Here is an 18,113-nt window from a genome sequence, read left to right as displayed (position 1 = left end):
TGATCCTGCCACTCAACAGGACAGAAACGCTGTCCAAATTAGCTCCAAATTATCCCCACTTAGCCGCATAAATATGTTAGACTCAAAAGGACGAACATAAAGACCCCTGGAACATGTTCAGGGCCAGACATTAATTGCCCCCTTAAAATGTTATGGGGGCATCTTTTCACCATATTTAACGATCGAGTCAAGTTCAAAACATTAGTTCGAAATTAGGACATAATTCAGACCCAGGCGCAGATCTGTAAAAATCGCAGATCACGATTTTTGGAGATCTGTGCATGCAGATCGCAGTTTAGTTCCAATGGAGGGATGCGATGACGTAATGTGGGCCGCAACAGAAGTGTTGGGGTGGTAGGCCCAAGCGTTTTGTGGGAGCATGCGTCACGCGTATCCAATACAATCCTAAATATATGCAACTGGGTTTGCAGCTACTAGCAGCCAGTAATGTCCGACCACTTCACTGTGTAGCAAAGCGCTCGCACTTTAGCTGTGTGCCTGCAAAATTTTGCGGGGAGGGAACAGGTGAGTGGCCTTGTCCTTCACTAAGCGGCCCCCCAGCGGCTTACTGCCACCAGTTGCAGTTTTGTAAAATTTTACAAAACTACAACGGAGTCTGAATGTATGTGTATCTTTCTTGTGTTCTTTGCTACGGTTTGTACTGGCTTATGAAGGCAAGCGGCTTACATGTAACAGCTTGTATTCTAAACACTGTGCTCGGTGAAGTAAAGACAAAAGCAAGCTCTGAGGGGTACATTTACTAAGATGGGAGTTTTATTTCAGATAGGATGTTGCTATGGCCAACCATTAAGATTCTATCTATCTTCTAGAAGATGCTAAATAAATAAGAAGTTGAATCTGATTGGTTGCTAGGGGCAACATCCCATCTTTGATTGAACTCCCATCTTAATAAATTTACCCCTGAGTGTCATGCAGGCATTTAGATAATTTATCCAGGAGCCTGCAAGTCTAATTTCCAAAGATCATGTGCAACTCTATCCATTGTTGTATAAATTAACAAAAAAATATTTGGAAGTATTAATATTCTTCAAGCTGCTAATGTTACTGCATAGCAAAATGAAAGCATACGACTTGGGAAACGTGCATATACTTCAACATACCTGTTTTACATCCCATATAGTTCATGATTTGCGACAACAGACGGTATCACTACAATATCAATTGCAGCAGGTACAACTGGACCGTACTACACTAACAAACAAGCTTAAAGCTTCAAAGGCAGAAATATCCTCCCTGCAGCAGACACGTGAATGGTACCAACAGCAGCTTACATTGGCTCAAGAAGCACGGGTCCGACTCCAGAGCGAGATGGCAAATATACAGGTAACTTCCCATCTTATTGCTATTGCATATAATCAGTATTAAAAAAAAATATATATTTTTTTATTTACACTGCTTACATTTTTTTTATAGGCTGGCCAGATGACCCAGGCTGGAGTTTTGGAGCACCTAAAAATAGAGAACGTGACCCTCTCACATCAACTAACAGAGACCCAGCACAGGACAATCAAAGAAAAGGAGCGCATTGCTACACAACTCCAGAGCATTGAGGTATGCATCATGATATTGAGTCGTCACACTTTCCACACCTGCAGTATAATTGTGCTTTCCTTTACATTATGAAAGAGGAATAAAAGCTACTGAGAAATAACTGTAGTTCATACCTGGTGATGTTTGCTGTAAAAAATAAAAATCTGTAACAAATGTATTGTTGAATTTAGGCTGACATGTTGGATCAGGAGGCTGCATTCCATCAGATACAAGAAGCAAAGAGTATGGTGGAAGAGGACCTTCAGAAAAAACTGGAGGAGTTTGAGCAGGAGAGAGAGCAGCTACAGAAACTAGCAGACTCAGCTAGTACTCTAGAACGCGAAGTAGAGCAGGTTTGGTCATTTTGTTTCTTTAAATTTTGGTATGCAATGACATACTAACTTGTGTGAATACTAGTTTAGGGGACTGTACAATCTAAAATATGAAACTGATTTTCCATGTTTTGCATTAGATGAAGCTGAATTTGCATCAGAAAGACCTACAACTTGAAGCTCTCCAGCAGGAACACCTTGAGATCTTGAGGCATCTGACTTCGACACAGGAAAGCCTTCACATCAAGGACCAGTCCCTGAATGATCTTCAAATGCGATATGATGAGCTTGATGCCAGGCTTATGGAACTCCAAAATGAAGTTTCTTCTAAAGATGATTCCATCCAGTATCTTCAAAATCAAAAGATTGTTCTTGAAGTAGCATTACAAGCAGCTAAGGTAGAGCAAAATGAATTAGACCAAGGAGCCAAACTATTGGAAGAGGGAGCGGAAACTGCTGGCGAAATCTTGGAAAAACTTCGACATGATATTGCAATCAAATCTGGACAGGTAACTTAAGTTGGGTGCACACTGGAGCGATGGCATTTGTTCCAAAATCACAATGACTGCCAATCAGTGGGGATTGCTTATACATGCTATCACACTATCCTGTTCCATCCTTCATTAGCATAAAGAAAGATGCTAGCTATATTGTTTTGTTTGATGTGCAGCACATCAAACCTAGAGTCTGTCACTAGTGACCGCCCGTACATACTATGCGCTGTAGGTAATGTATTGTTACAAAATGCCATAACGTGCCAAGTTCTCTATGCTCTTAGTACCTTTTCAGGAAATAACTGCAATGCATGTGTCTACGTTATTTAGACTTACACTGAAATGTACTTTCTTATACTTTGTAGGTTGAAACGCTGCAGCAAGAGAATGCTAATCTCAAGAAACAGACCCAGAAAGTGAAAGAACAATTTGTCCAACAGAAGGTGAATACATGTAATATAGCCCGACAAAACCATTGATCAATCTTTCATTTTTTTCACCATGTTTTTGTTAGAGAGATGGGTGGGATCCAGTAAATTCCTTATCTGGTGTAGGTATACTCTTAGATTTGTTTTTATATTGATTGTGTTAAAATAGAATCTACGATTCATGATTGATGTTACCCGTTATGTAAACATTTCAAATCAAATGAGTGACACTTTGTGGTGAATAGAGACAAATAAAATATTAGTTCATAAGGCAAACACAAGTTCCCCTTCATGGTACCATCTCTGAATCAGCCCTATTATGAAGAATTTTGAGTAGGTTTACCTTAGGACGCAGAAATGTATGAACCTTCAGTATTTAGCACTGAGCTTTAATCAATCATGTTCATTTTAAGAAATCTTATTCTATAATTCTATGGGCTTATCAAAAACCAAAGTTACCAAAAGAGCAGAGTTTTTTTTTTTAGGTGAACGGCACAAGATTTTTGAGACCTCTAAAGAAATCAATGTTCCTTTTAAAACATGGTAGCCATCACTTATGGGTTAACAGTTAAGTCATCTGAGCAGGATTTCTAAGAATGTGGTCCCCAATCAAGATAAATTAATTCATAAAAAAGTGCACAAGGTAGAATTTTACTGTGCACCCAGAATCAAAATTACTAATCACTTTCGTGGAGAGACTCACTTGGAAGAAAAAGTTAATTCTAATGTTGTTCTGGTACAGGCAGTCTTCATGCAGCCCTGGCGGGATTGACCGGCTGGTTACTTTCCTGGGGACAATCCACCCTCACCCTAGTCTGGTGTGTACCCTCACCCTTTTTAGACTAGAAGGGTGCAAAGTGTTACTGCGGTCCTTTATGGTAGCTCCATCTTATACCCCTTTCACACCAGAAGCAAATTACCGGGTTAAAGTTTTTCAACCTGGGAATTTTATGAAAAAGCTGTGTTTTTCTTTGGTGGAACCAGTTGAAAAATCTGCAATTTTATCACGTTTTCAGGTCGAATTGAATTTACACTTTTCAAAGCCCATTGCTGAATTTTACGGCCAGTAGAAAAATCGTCACAGGCAGTGAGCAGGGCATGGGTCAAAATCATGTGGATTGACAAATTTGCTTCTGAATTTGCAGGCGTTTTTATCTACCTTTCATCTACGTTTTGGGTCGGTTTTCGCCCTTGCCGATTTGCCCCCACCGAAAAAAAAGTGGCATGGATGAAAATGTACTCAAAAGAGTTAAAATGCCCGCAGTGAATGGCCAAATTAGTGCCTGAAAAAACATCCCTACTTGAATACACCCTATATGTTTACAATTTGATTTCTTTGATATTAAGATAAAAAAAATTCCCTCCTTCCTCTATTGTAAGTATTTGCTTATTTGTTGTTTATGCAATAATAGGTCATGGTAGAAGCATATCGTAGGGATGCCAGCTCCAAGGACCAACTCATCAGTGAGCTGAAAACCACCAAGAAAAAGCTAGATTCCGAGGTGAAAGAGCTAAGGAGAGAGTTGATGAAGCTTCAGGGTGACAAATCGGCAGCAGAGGTGCAACAGGCTCGGATAATGAAGGAAATGTCTAAATTGCAGCAACAAGTGGAAGAGCTTGAATCCCATCTCCAGGCTGCACAGAATGACAGAGATGATATGGAAATCCGCTTACAGGTTTGTGTAATGAAATGCATGTAACAGAATAGAAGATAATCTGTAATATTGTGGAATCCCAGTAACGTTGCTGATTTTATAAAATGTATTTTGCATAGTGCGGTAGCTTCAGTTCCTGCATTCATTATGGAAGGAGTAGAGTCCTCTACTCTAGTGCATGTGTCCTCTAGAGAGTTGTTCTAATCCTTCGTTTTCTTACATAGCAAAATAATATTTTCTTCTGGTTACTTATTCCCCCTAAGTGTGTCCAGAAGATTTCACTGTTCCAAGAATATGAGAAAAGAGTTTAATCCAAGGCATCCTAAAACCTCATGATGAAGCAGAGTATATAGTAGAGCAGTGGTTAGTTTTCTGATGGCAGGAATACTGCTTGAGCCAGGATACATGCTGTTGAAACATCCTAGAAGTTCACAGTAACTCTAGACAACCATATGATGAAGTTTTAAATCTTGACGTATGTACTCAATCAAGCTGTTAGGTACGGAGCAAGGTGCATGTGCTAGTTCCGGTTACTGTCCTTGACCCCGACACTCCTTTTCTGGCATTCTTGTAGAATTTTTTATTTTTTAATGTCTGCACTTTGTCAGATGGGTTGGAGATGTTAGTGGTGTTTATGCGGCGGGACAGTGATATTCTGATGAAGTTCTAACATTATTTGCTAAATTGAGGGAGGAATATAATTTGCTGGTTACTTATTTCTATAGATGTTTGAAACTCAGACATGTCCTTAGGACCTTTTTCTGGTCCACACACAATGCAGTGTTGCGTGTGGACCAAATGCTGCCCACTGCTGATGTGAGTGGGGAAAGTAGTAAGCCCAGGACACTGTTATAACGCGCTATTGAACTGATCTGTCCGTTCCACCAAAGCCGGGATTGTTTCTGCTAAAAGCTGTTCTCAAAGTCTCCATTATTCATTATTGTTGTATGTTTCGTTTGTGCACGTATAACATGTAATAAAATTGTGTTACACTATATACAATTTTTTCTCATATTGCATGGCACATATTTGGAGTCAACAAGAAAGGATCTAAGAAAGCATCAGTATATGTGCCTTGTCTGCAAGACAGAATCTAAATTTGGACGTATATACTGTAGGCCAGGTGGCTGGAGTCGACTTATGTATCTTTATGCCCCCAGATACTGTACATACCACACTTTGTCCAATTATTGCGTTTTTTGCATTGTGTAGTATTAACTTTGTTTCTTGTACAGCTGTCACCTTCAATCCCCCCAGCAATCAGCGGCTGGGGTGATGTTTTAACAGCCACCTAAGTGTTAAACCACCCCAGCAGTTCACCAGCCCAGGGCTTATTCCTATCCCCACTGCAGGGACAATGCTAGCCCTGTTGCTGGCTTCGGGATGTGCTGGAGATCTTGCGATAATAACGAGATCTCGCGCATGCCCAGTGAACCGGCTGGGCAGGCAAAGACAGCATGTCGGTCTGAACTGACGCGCTGTCTCCAGAAGGGGACATCGCCAGAGGGGAGAGTTTATGCATCTTGCTGGTGTCCCCGCTGAGGCGAAGCAGGAGTATTATAGCGGCGTATTCTGCCCCTATATTATTTGAGGGGGTCTTAGTTTTTAATTTTTTTTTATTTTAATGAATCATATCACATCAATATATCCCTTAAGCGCTATGCCTTGATTTCTTGATCCCATTATTCTTGTGTTTTACAGTCTATGCAGTTTGACAAAGATCAGATAAACGTTCTAACCAATGACAACACCGCACTAAGAGAACAAGTAGAGCTGTTACAAAATGAAGCCAAAAAGTGAGTGTATCATTAATTTTTTGCATCAAAAATGTTTTAATTGATCAGTAAATATTTTGCATAGGGCCAGATTCAGTAAAGCAAAAAATCTAGTCATGTTTGTGTCTGGAACAAATCATGTTGCTATGTAAGGGGAGCAAATACATTTATATGGTTTCTCTGCAAGGTAAATACTGGCTGCTTTTGCATGTAGCCTACAGATGTTCCAGAGCTTTATTTTCACACTGCATTTTAGATTTCCATTTGAACACACCCCACCCAAATGTAACTCTCTGCACATGTTACATCTGCCCCACCTGCAGTGCACATGGTTTTGCCCATTTGCATGCTTTTTTGCTTTGCTCACAAAGCTGTAAAAGGCACATAATATGCATATTTTTATGTGAATTGGAAGAAATTTGATTTCTACCAATCTACAAATAAAGCAGGCAGCCATACTCACTGAACCATTGTTGTTATTATTTACCATTTAATAAGGACTATGAACATGACTAAGGAACATCCTTAGTAATGTGGCACATTCTCAGTAGTGTGGCTGTATACTCTGGAATATTAATTTGGCTCACAGAACAGAAGACTTCATTGTAGCTGACCGTTGCATGTAAAGTCCATTACATAGAGATGTTATAAGGGGATTATACATTTGGAATAACACTATTATAAAGCTGTAGTATTGTAAAGCGGTTCTTGTTTTATCCTCTAAGGGCAATCACCGAGCAGAAGCACAGAATGAAGCGGTTGGGTTCAGACCTGTCCAGTGCACAGAAGGATATGAAAGTCAAGCACAAAGCATATGAGAATGCAGTTGGTATCCTTAGTCGCCGTCTCCAGGAAGCACTGACTGCGAAAGAGACCGCAGAAGCTGAGCTCAATAAGCTCAAAGCACAAATCTCAGAAGGAGGTGACAGTCAAGCCTTTCAGGTACCATAGGGAATATTGGAAACGGGCAATACGCTAATGGCCAATCATGACTTGCTATTGCAAGCCTGGTTATTTTTCCTTATAATAAAACTATTGTCATTATCTTGCTCTCAGGAAAAACTTAAAGGTTTGAAAAGTGAACTGCAGGCTTTAAGCCATAGTAAGGCCATGTTGGAGCGTGAGCTGCAAGAGATCATATCATTGACTAGCCAGGAACTAGAAGAGTACCGGGAGAAAGTTATGGAGCTGGAGGATGAGGTGAGAAGCTTCTGATGTTTGGTTTTGCTGTGAAGGCATCAATTGCTGTAGTGCTGTTTATGGCAAGGGACATGGGAGCATATGAATTAAAGCATGCAGAGAGGTGAAATGGTGATAGATAAAGTCCAACCAATAAAATCCTGATGGTTTACAAGCTGGGGGGAGATAAATTAAAAATGTGTGCTTAATTATGCTAAATAATTGATTATAATTTTTTTCAAGGTTTTTTGATTAATTTTTTGTTTTCTCTGGGTTCCCGTCGCCCCGCCGCCTGGAAACTGAGACGCGCGTGCGACACACGCGCGCCTCAGTCAGATGGACGCCGGGCTGCTGGCAGATCGCCAGCGGTGACGTTCTGGCGATTCGCCAGCAAGAGGGAGCCCGGCTCCATTTGTATGTAACATGAGTCATATGTCAAATTTATTGGTTAACTTTCAGTCTTTTATTTTTGTGTGTGTCAATTATAAGTTTAGGGTCTTATTAGTTACCAGTCCGTCAAAATGACGGCACAACATAAAAGCCGGTGGCTGTTCACGCCAGAACGGAGCAACACTTGAGTTGCTCCATTGGGAGCAGTCTTATGGTCGCCGGAGTGAACAAAACATGATTTCACCCCATAGAGAGGGTGGGGCAATGTTAGTCTTTTATTATATAGACTACTAGTAAGCCCACTCGAAGCATAAGCTTCAAAGCTAGTCTGCTACCTTCTCTGTTTGTGCATGATGAGGGTTTAAATAAAAAGAAAACAAATATCTGTTTCTAAACGTTAATTATGAGTAATTACCCCATATATATATATTTTTTTTTTTAAATGTGGTGCATTTAAACTTCTAAAAAATGATCATGAAATGTAACGTGAGTCACATGGATAGACCCATATCATTAGTAATATTCAGAGGCTGAGTATCTCATGAGAGGAACCTGATGACTTCAGAATATTTTTCAATCTTTCCTGTTGTAATTCGTAAATAAGCACAGTGGCATTTTACATTAATATCTGCAGCTCCAAGAATCTCGTGGCTTTAAGCGGAAGATTAAACGATTAGAAGAACTAAACAAGAAGTTGACTCTAGAATTAGAACATGAACGAGGAAAGGTGACGGGGCTTGGACAGTCCAATTCCGCTCTGCGTGAACACAACAATATCCTTGAGGTTGCTCTGGCAAAAAGAGAGGCAGACTTGGTCCAACTGAACTTGCAGGTACAGCATGTGTGCACTAGCCTTGCAGTGTTGTGCTTCAGGAGTAGCAGCACTGGATGTGAGGTTCCAGTTATTAAAGCTTTGCTATTTGACAATTTGTGTTTGTATTATGTGAGGTAGCTGTTGTTTATTCTAGGCAAGTATTTAGTTTCGGTACTTGTTTCCTAGCACGGCGCCCATCACATACCATACTTAGTGGTGTGCGATGCGATATTCATGTTAAATTACCGGAGTGCTTGTACAATGAAATATCGCATAGCATTGCATGCCAGCAAATGGCATGAGATGCGAGATGTTAAATGCACCCCCATTGTCAATGCCACCCCCACTATCAATGCCAACCCGAAGAGTGGCGAGCGCAGCAGTACGCGTCCTCCGACCTTTTCATACCCCCACTATCCACGTCGGCATGGAGTTGATTTTAGATAGTGTGGCGAGCGCAGCAAGCCACCGAGCCCGAAGCGTGGCGAGGGGACGCAGAATATGAGCCTGGAGCGTGGCGAGCAGACGCGGAATATATGTAAAGTAATCAGTGTCCCCTCGCGGGGCTCACTGCACTCGCCACCCATCGGGTTGGCGTTGATAGTGGGGGTGGCGTTGCCAATGGGGGTGCATCTAACATTGAAAGCACCCATCAGGGTGCTTGTACAATTAAAAATCGCATCGCATGCCGCTATATTGCATGCGATGCGATTGTATAAGATGTACTACGATCAAAATATTGGGCGCCGTGCTAAGAAATAAGTACCTTAGTTTCAACCATAATGAATTGTTACATGCTGAGAAACTGATGTGGTTGAATATCTTTCACTCTTTAATTGTGTCTTTTTTATGGTAGGTCTTCCGCATATCATTCAGTCTATTTTCTAGCAGAAAGTGTCACCTGTGCAGATTATAATTCATGTGTAAAGCTTGAAATAAGTTTTAAAAATGTGCTAAGGAGCATGGTAATCCAGGGTACCCTAAAGCAAATTGAATCTATTTTGCAGAGCTGCCATCTTTTAACAATGCTAATCTTCTCATCCTAATGAGATTCAATCTTCAATCCTTAGAATGCTATTGCAATTGTTATATGATAACTACTGAGCATGGTTCCTGTCTGTATCTTCAATAGGTACAAGCAGTACTGAAACGTAAAGAAGAGGAAGATCGTCATATGAAAGACCTAGTACAGAGTCTGCAGGATGCCTTGGAGAAAGAGAGAGCCAAAGTCAGCAGTTTGGCAGAGCAGGTAACGGATATTTGCAAATGTGTCCCGCTGCAGCTTTGCCGGGAATAGCAGTTTGTTTCAGCAGGATTACAATGCGAATGCAGCAGTGCATGCCGCATTTATTCGCGTTGCAACCGGCATCCATTAGACTCAATGGTAGATGGGCACATGCAATAATGCAGTCATATTATTACTGCCTTCAGTGACCATGTCATTCATGGGAGGCACCTGGTGACTGCAGAATGATGACATCGATTTTTTTAATGAGAAAATTAGGGGAAAACAAGTTACACTTCGAACCATTTTTATGAACTTCTTTGTAGAAATGTGATAGCCAGGATTAAGTTTGCTTAGTAAATGTAGGCCTGTGTTTACAAATGTGCAGCTTCAGGTTCAGATTTGGAGATTAACCCCTTCAGTGGTACTCCCGAGAATTTTCCAGGGTTTGCCCCAGTGCGCAGACTGGCAAACCTGGAAAATTCTCGGGAGTGCCACTGCCTGCGCTCCCCCTTGCCGGGCAGCGCCGATGAGATCAGCGCTACACTCACCTATGGCGGCTGCCCGGCCTTGCCTCCCTCACCCCTGTTGTGTGCGGCGTGATCTTGTAACGTCACGCCTCACATAGCTGGGCAGCGGCTATTACACAGATCATTGCCGCTGTCTGGACCCGGGGTTACAGTGGTGGGGTTTTTTTTAGGGAGTGCTCCCCAGAATGAACTTGCAAAGTGGGGAGCACTCCCTAAAAAATCCCCACCACTGAAGGGGTTAATATTCTAGGTGCTTAAGAGGAGATGTACCAAGCCTTGGAGAAGTTGCCCAAAGCAATTGATCTCCTTCCAGCCGTGATTTATCCCTAGCATAGCTTATCAAATGTCAGAAGCGGATTTGTTGCTACAGTATGTGCAACTTCTCCACACGTATCTCACCCAAAGGTTTTAGACTTATCCTTTTAATGTAAAAGGTAGTTAATCCGGTTTTGAGTTAAATGGGCTCTGAACAAAATGCATTCTTATGACTGACTTGATTGATACAGTAAATGTCTGAGAGCATAAGTAGTATTATTTATTACCGGTTATTTATATAGCTTACAACCTGTATTCCATACCACATGTACTATTCTAGGGCTAAGATCACAGAGAGAATATACAAACTCCACACAGTTAGGGCCATAGTGGGAATCAAACTTATGACCTCAGTGCTGTGAGGCAGAAATACTAACCATTACACCATCCGTGCTGCCTCGCATAGTATGCTGAGTGTAAGGAGTATGCTGCTTATATGACTAGTTTTGTCTTTTCATTTACAGGTAGCTAGCACTAAAGCAGAGGCTGCACACAACAGGAGGCATTACAGGGCCGCGGCTCTTGAGCTGAGTGAGATTAAGAAGGAGCTTCAGGCCAAGGAACGGTTGATTCAGGCACTTCAGGCTGAGGCTGAAAAATTGCAGTAAGTACTATTCTACAGTAGGGTGGCCAATCCCGGGATTTGGTCCAAAAAAGTCTGGGATTTAATACTCCAGTCCCGGGATTTCGGGATTAGGCTGCGTATGGGATTGAAAAAATGCCCCAGGATTGGCGTCCCTAGTCTACAGTGTAGACTTCCCCCATATCTCAGATACTAATAAATCTCAAGCATTTACAGAAATACTGAAAGTCGATTTATTCTGCATCTTTTAAAGTGGTAGACTTCATGGTCTTTATAAACCTCTCGGTGCATACTCTGATCTTGTGTTGCTTCCTGTTGCACAAAATACTAATATTAATATACATGCAAAAGTGAGTTACATTTTACATCAGGGCTGAAGATCTCCTAACCTCACTTGTAGATCCCAGGATGAGTCACATTCTCAGGAGCTGTCACAGTTCCAGCAGGACCTGGCTGAAGCCCGATCTCAGTTGGTACTCCTCCAAAATGAACTGGATGAACATGTCAGCAAGAAGCCACAAATCAGTCAGGAGGTAATAAGATGTTTAATCAGGTTATTTGATTTGTTTTAAATTACCACTAGCAATGATGTAACTTTGCTAGTGGTTATTTAGCATACTACTTTTGTCATATAACAAATTAAATCATAGTTTAAATACAGTGGTGGTGCTCCTCTTCTTTCCATATGTGGTGTGTTGAGCTTGAAAAGCTCAGATCCTTATGAGTTGTGGCTTTTTTGCTTTTTGTTGTTTTCTTTTTGGATTCTTGCATTGATCCAAGATTGGAATATGCTGCTGTGTTTACTTTCAAATTTACGCATTTTCAAAATAATTGCCTAATACTGTAGATCACACATTTTTTTTAATCTACTTTTCACACTACACCTTGGACCCGAGATATTTACTCCTAGGTCATGTGTTGGTGTGAATGGGTCGACCTCGGGTAGTGTTTCCCAAATCGGGACCAGGGTTATAAAAATATTGTATATAGATAACTTTAGGCTGTGCGTATTTTAAGGTGTATATGAAACCTAAATGAATTTATTTTTAGACTTGAGTCCCATCCCCAAGATATCTCATTATGGTATGCAAATATTCCAAAATACGGATAAATCTGATATCCAAAATACTTCTGGTCCCATGCACTTTTGATATCAGAGACTCAACCTGTACAACAACTCCTATGATAGGCACACAGTAAATTCAATTTGCCATACAATTTGCAGTAGAAAAAATAAAGCATAAACAAAGATGAATGGCCTTACAATTATAATCAAAAACTATTTAGTTTTCGGGCTCTTCCATTATCACAGAAAAAAAAGATCCACCTTCTTACCATTTAGTAAATTTGTTTTATTGCAAGATCATTTGTATTACAGTAGCATCATTGCATCCGATTGCATTTAATCCAGCTAGTCTTTACTCTCCAGGTGGAAGACCTGAAGTGGGAGGTGGAGCAGAAGGAGCATGAGATTCAGTCCCTAAAGCAACAGTTGGACATGACTGAGCAACGCAGCCATAGAGAATTAGAGAATGTTCAGATACTGCTGCAGGTACGCACTGTCATTGGAATGATCTAGTATCTGGTAGCAGTTTATATTTGTACTTTGTCTTTTTCTCTGTAGGAACTTATTTCTAGTTTTCTCCATTGTATTTTGTCACAAAGTGAATAAAGTAGGTTCAACCCATTGCATGTTCTGTGTTTGTATTTTTACCCCCACAGAATCTTAAGGCTGAACTTGAAGTTGTCCGAGAAGATCTCACAATGACCCAAAAGGATAAGTTCATGCTGCAGGCAAAGGTGACGGAGCTAAAGAACAGCATGAAGACATTGCTGCAACAGAATCAGCAATTAAAGCTGGATCTTAGACAAAACCGACCTAAGAAGGTAGGAAATTCTCCTTATTTGAGGTTTAGGAGGTATTCAATGTGCCGCCGCTATTTCGACGGGGGAAAATAGCAGTGGCTCCATATTCAATGCTTTCTTTAGCAGAAGCATTGAAGCGGGATCACAGCAGAACGGGGCTGACTTTAGAAGCTGTCAAGCCTGTTCTGCCGATAATGGCCGTGGATTGTCGTGATCCTGGAAGCAGATCGACAATCCACAGCAGTTTTTCGTGGCCATACGCCCTTTGCACCGATCGGCAGGCGGGACATTGAATCCCGTCTGTCGTTCAGCTGTCGGGCTGACCCCAAAAGGTCCAGGATCATGGCTGTCGGCAAGGATCGACAGCCATGATCCTAGATAGAATACCCACCTGAATGTACTTAAACTGTGTGCTTCTTTCTTTCCTTACTTTATAATGATATGAGAAGCTTTACAAGCTAGTCCTTTTAAGCTGCACATGTAATTCAGTGTGTACTGATTCACTGGAAAAAATAAAAATAGGAATTATTCTTCCAGCATTCCAAAAGTAGATTTGTAAAATTTTCTAGGATACAGAGATTGATGCCATGCAAATATGTTTCCACTATCCCTGTGTCTATTTAGCTTTGTTTCCACTTAAACCTTTGAGATCCAACGTTGCTGTGATAGATGTGCAAAATATCCGTTAAAATTGTCAGGGCCATAGTCCAGGAAAATGAATCACTTTAGTTATTGCCGGCAAATGATCTGAAGACAATGAATTGGTTTCGTTAACTTTTTGCGCTGTGAGCACGGCTGGCATATTTAGAGATATTTTGCATGTTTCTCACAGCAACGTTGACAATAAAAGGGTTCATATTCAATACTATGCTTTAGAAAACAAGATACTTTGATTATTATTAAGGACAGTCACAGTTTTAGAGGAAGGAATTGGATTAAGCAGTCTGCCATACCCCTGAGTATGTTCATTATTAGCATAGCATGTACAAATCTGTGTCTTTCTCATGACATTGATTGATTTCTAATATATGGAAACAGCGCATGTATTTCATTTTTTTAATTTATTACTTTTCTTTTTTACAGCGGAAGGAGTTGAAAGGAGATGTTAACTCTTCCAACCCTGTAACGCCAGTTAAGATACCAGACTGTCCTGTACCAGCTTCATTGCTAGAAGAGCTCCTTAAACCTACATCAGCTATCAGCAAAGAGCCTCTGAAAAACCTAAACAGCTGTCTCCACCAACTGAAGTAATGATTTTGTTTAAGACTTTGTAGCAATATTTAAGCCAATATTATAATAGATACCTATAGAGATATTCCATTAGTCACATGGTTTATCTAGTGGCTAATTACCGCGGCAAAGCAATTCAATCGGTGGGTGTTACTGCAAAACTAGGGGTTTGCACAGGGAAAACCCACTTACTCTGCCGTTAACACAAAATCAGTCAGTTTCCATGCTATCATACCAATTTTTAAGGTGTGGGGGGGAAAAAGCGCTTTAAATAAATAGCCTTTCCCGTGTCGTGGGGATTTCAGCCATCAATAAGCTGCAGGGTAAACCCTGTGCTAATTGTATATCCCCTCTAAATGTGATTGATTAGCAATATGGATTCAAAGGTTCATTTATTGAGGTATTTTAGTCATACAGTCTGTTTATAGTATAGTGCAACAGTGTTGCTTGTTTTCGCGTTTTCCTCAGAGAGAGAGGAGTAGAGCGGGAGATGGAGGGAGAGAGAGAGGGAGGGGAGACAGAGCTAGAAAGTACGTTTATGCTGTAAGTGACCTTCACCCAGTCAATCCATGCAGAGAACACAGCAGGGGCAAAGCTATGATGGAGAAGACCAGGATCATGAAGACCAGGCGCTCACCTCCTGGTTTTTGCACTGTCCTTTTCTGCTGTCAGAGCTCCAGCAGTAAGCAGCCTCAGAGAGGTGAAGTAGTGCTGTACCCCATGAAAGGTCTGAAGTCAACTCATTCAATGCTCCAGTCTTAGAATACAAGCGTCATTGCCGCACATGTACAGTGGGGCATTTAGGAGGATGGACATCCTGTGAGTGCCATGGCGAATCCTAGATGCTGTCAGCTATAAATTGATTGATGGAGGCAGCACAGATTGCTGCATTAGAAACAGAGCAGCTCCTGCTGTGAAGGTCATCTGTCCCCCCTTAATCATGCTCTGAGTATGGTAACAGCAGGAGGGCGTTGGGCCCCCAGTGGTGCCAGCTCTATCAAAAGCTTGATGGAGAGCAGTTCCCCCAGATCTGCCAGCAGTTATGTGCATGATTAATTGACGAATGTACGGTTATCCGTTTTAAGGGACATTACATTTTGTCCTAAATTCAAGAACCGCACTGGAAACCCATCTACACTTGCTAGTTATCAGTTGCCTGAATTATGGAACCAGCCAGCCATTAGTATTTTTTTAAATACTAGGCTATTGTCAGTGTCCCAAAAGTTTAGACATTATACTTCCTATTGGAAACTTGTTGTAAAGAACGAGAGACATTCTGTTCCTGAACCAACCGGTAGTAACATATTTATGGTTTTCATGATCTTTCATTCATGACTACACACATATAAAAGTAGGGACACGTTGTGTTGCTCAAAACATTTAACAATAAGGATAATTGTGTCCTGACAGATTTTTAATTTGCCTAACATTGTACATTGGTATTTCCAGGCAGGAAATGGACAGTCTCCAGCGGCAAATGGAAGAGCACACCATAACTGTACACGAATCTATGACCTCATGGAACCACATTGAGGGACAACTACAGAACTTCCCAGTATCTGCTGCACATGTCTTGTCTACTGCAAGTCTCCCTCTTGAGAACCAAAACTTTAATAACAATGATCCAGAAAGACCAGAGCAGTGATGATCTGTTCTGATTTATTGTGGACACTTACTAGTTCTGGAGGGGAAAGGTTTTTTTTGTGCATATTCTTGCCTTACTACCAGAAACTGTATGCATAGCAAAAAAAAAAGCACAGCGCACATGATATTCCCTTTTAAACACCTGGTAATTCAGTGTCTAAAGGCAGAAACATAGAAAATAATATAAATGGACAAAACCTTATTAGGTGGTATTGAGATATTCTACATGCCTACAGAAATAATCTTGCTGCAGGTGTCACTCATAAAAAAAGTGAAATGAAGGATAAAGTTACAGTTCTTAGTTGACTTACTTTTCAAGGGCATATTATAATTTTTTTTTTTAATTCAAGCAGTTTCTCATAGAATTCACAACACATTTCCAAGAAGATATTACCAGATGAATACAGATTATGGATATTCACACTGTACTTTGTTTTAGTAATATCTGCTATCAATTTCTATTACCGTTACTAGTACGTGGGTAGGGGATCCCTACACCTGTGAATGAAATGGACTCAGCATTGTAATGATTGACTGGTGCTGGGAATTTATAGCAATGTGTAGCATGACGGGCCGCCATAAAGCCATGTTTGCCGCCTACTCCAAATTGGCCTATTCTTGTAGTACCACTACACATGTAAGGTGGGGCACTGTAAATGTTAGTGGTGTATGTACACTCTTAAAATGTAATTACTCCATCATTTGCCCGATGTGACCAGGTCTTAAATGTTATAGTATATTATCAGTGTGAGCTGGAACAGGCAAAATCTGGGTTGTCTTTTGGAAGTTTATTTTAGTGCCTGTTCTGCAGATGTAAAGATGTCAAGACCTGTTATACTGTAAAAGAGAGGAGCAGATGAGAGGATTGTCCCACTTGTATATAAATTATATTTGGGTTCTCCATATATATATATATATATATATATATATATATATATATATATATATATATATATATATATATATATATAATATATATATATATATATATATAAATATATACATTTTTATTTTATTTTGCTAATTTTTACTTCTTACAATTTTTTTTTACCTGAGTTTCAAAAATATTATTTTATATTGTTTTATTATGTCAAAGTTTGTTTCAAAACACACACTTATGTATTTCCAAAGGGGTGTCCTTTTAGTCTCCACATGATAGCCAGTGTCGAATACTTGGACAATTCAAAGTCTACTTTCTTTCTTAGTGCGTTTAGTACTTTTTAATCTGAAGAGATGCATCCTAAAAGGTACATGGTTCCCATTATGATGTGTGCTGGATTGTTTTATCTTGCCCAGTGCATGACCATTGTAGTCTTGCTAGCTGGAAAACTAATAATTATTTATTCTACAAATGAGTCAGTGTAAGGTTGTGAATGCAAGCAATTCTTCAGTGACATTGAGGAACTTATTCAATTAGATACAGGATTTTCCATGCTGCTAAATACAGGGTCAATTTAAGCAGTAGGGGTGCAACATGCATTTTCCTTGGAGTTTCAGTAGGTGCAAGAAAAAGCCACAAATGGGATGTTAAAATGCTGGAAAACCCTTTGGTAATGAAGGTTACGCTGAATCATTGAACGTTTGTGCAATTATCCCTGATTTTTTTATGTGTGGAGGAAAGTCTATTTAATTGAATATCCTTTCTCTCTTCACCACAGTAATTAGCTAATTAAGCTTAATATATTATATTTAATTTAGAGGAGTAGATCACCATTGATCTGTGTTAATATCACGAAGTTGCCAACTTACAAGTCCAATGCTAGTTTTCCTCTTTAAGTTATCTCCCTTTGTTGTATTGTTACAGTACATTTGTAGTTAGGATGTTTCATATGTCAGTGTGAAACATTACTATATTTAAAGCCTGAATTACCCACATTTGTAAAAAAAAAATGGCACCTGACAGTAGCAATGAACACTGAGACAGTATTTCTGAGTAAAGTATTGCAAAAAAATAATTCTGTAAGTATACATTTTAGTACTTTTAAATTGAAACCCCGCCTAGTCCAGTTTGTAGATCAACATCTATTTCTGTAAAATGGTCTACCAGCATTCTGCAGTGATTGCCTTGGTATACTACTGATTTACATTTTTTCTTTAAAGAA

General features: G+C 40.1%; 1 protein-coding gene across 3 annotated transcripts in view; it reads left to right on the top strand.

Moving 5' to 3' along the window:
• Window positions 1–16,909, top strand: part of GOLGA3 (golgin A3) — a 39,448-nt gene extending 22,539 nt beyond the window's left edge. For all 3 annotated transcript variants that reach the window (XM_083149878.1, XM_083149870.1, XM_083149887.1), the window contains 17 exons: window positions 1,142–1,344; window positions 1,435–1,572; window positions 1,743–1,904; window positions 2,024–2,392; window positions 2,743–2,820; window positions 4,218–4,481; window positions 6,162–6,256; window positions 6,961–7,177; window positions 7,292–7,435; window positions 8,439–8,636; window positions 9,751–9,867; window positions 11,153–11,292; window positions 11,672–11,804; window positions 12,701–12,823; window positions 12,994–13,158; window positions 14,221–14,384; window positions 15,817–16,909. In XM_083149878.1, coding sequence (XP_083006004.1) covers window positions 1,142–1,344; window positions 1,435–1,572; window positions 1,743–1,904; window positions 2,024–2,392; window positions 2,743–2,820; window positions 4,218–4,481; window positions 6,162–6,256; window positions 6,961–7,177; window positions 7,292–7,435; window positions 8,439–8,636; window positions 9,751–9,867; window positions 11,153–11,292; window positions 11,672–11,804; window positions 12,701–12,823; window positions 12,994–13,158; window positions 14,221–14,384; window positions 15,817–16,012 — 2,906 coding nt within the window. In that variant the 3' untranslated portion in view covers window positions 16,013–16,909. The remainder of the gene's footprint in view (window positions 1–1,141; window positions 1,345–1,434; window positions 1,573–1,742; window positions 1,905–2,023; window positions 2,393–2,742; window positions 2,821–4,217; window positions 4,482–6,161; window positions 6,257–6,960; window positions 7,178–7,291; window positions 7,436–8,438; window positions 8,637–9,750; window positions 9,868–11,152; window positions 11,293–11,671; window positions 11,805–12,700; window positions 12,824–12,993; window positions 13,159–14,220; window positions 14,385–15,816) is intronic.
• The last annotated feature ends 1,204 nt before the right edge of the window (window positions 16,910–18,113 follow it).

The sequence above is a fragment of the Crinia signifera genome, chromosome 1, assembly GCF_055691185.1.
Source record: "Crinia signifera chromosome 1, ASM5569118v1, whole genome shotgun sequence".
Taxonomy (NCBI): domain Eukaryota; kingdom Metazoa; phylum Chordata; class Amphibia; order Anura; family Myobatrachidae; genus Crinia; species Crinia signifera.
Note: the sequence above shows the minus strand (reverse complement) of the source record. Positions and strands in the feature narration are given on the sequence as shown.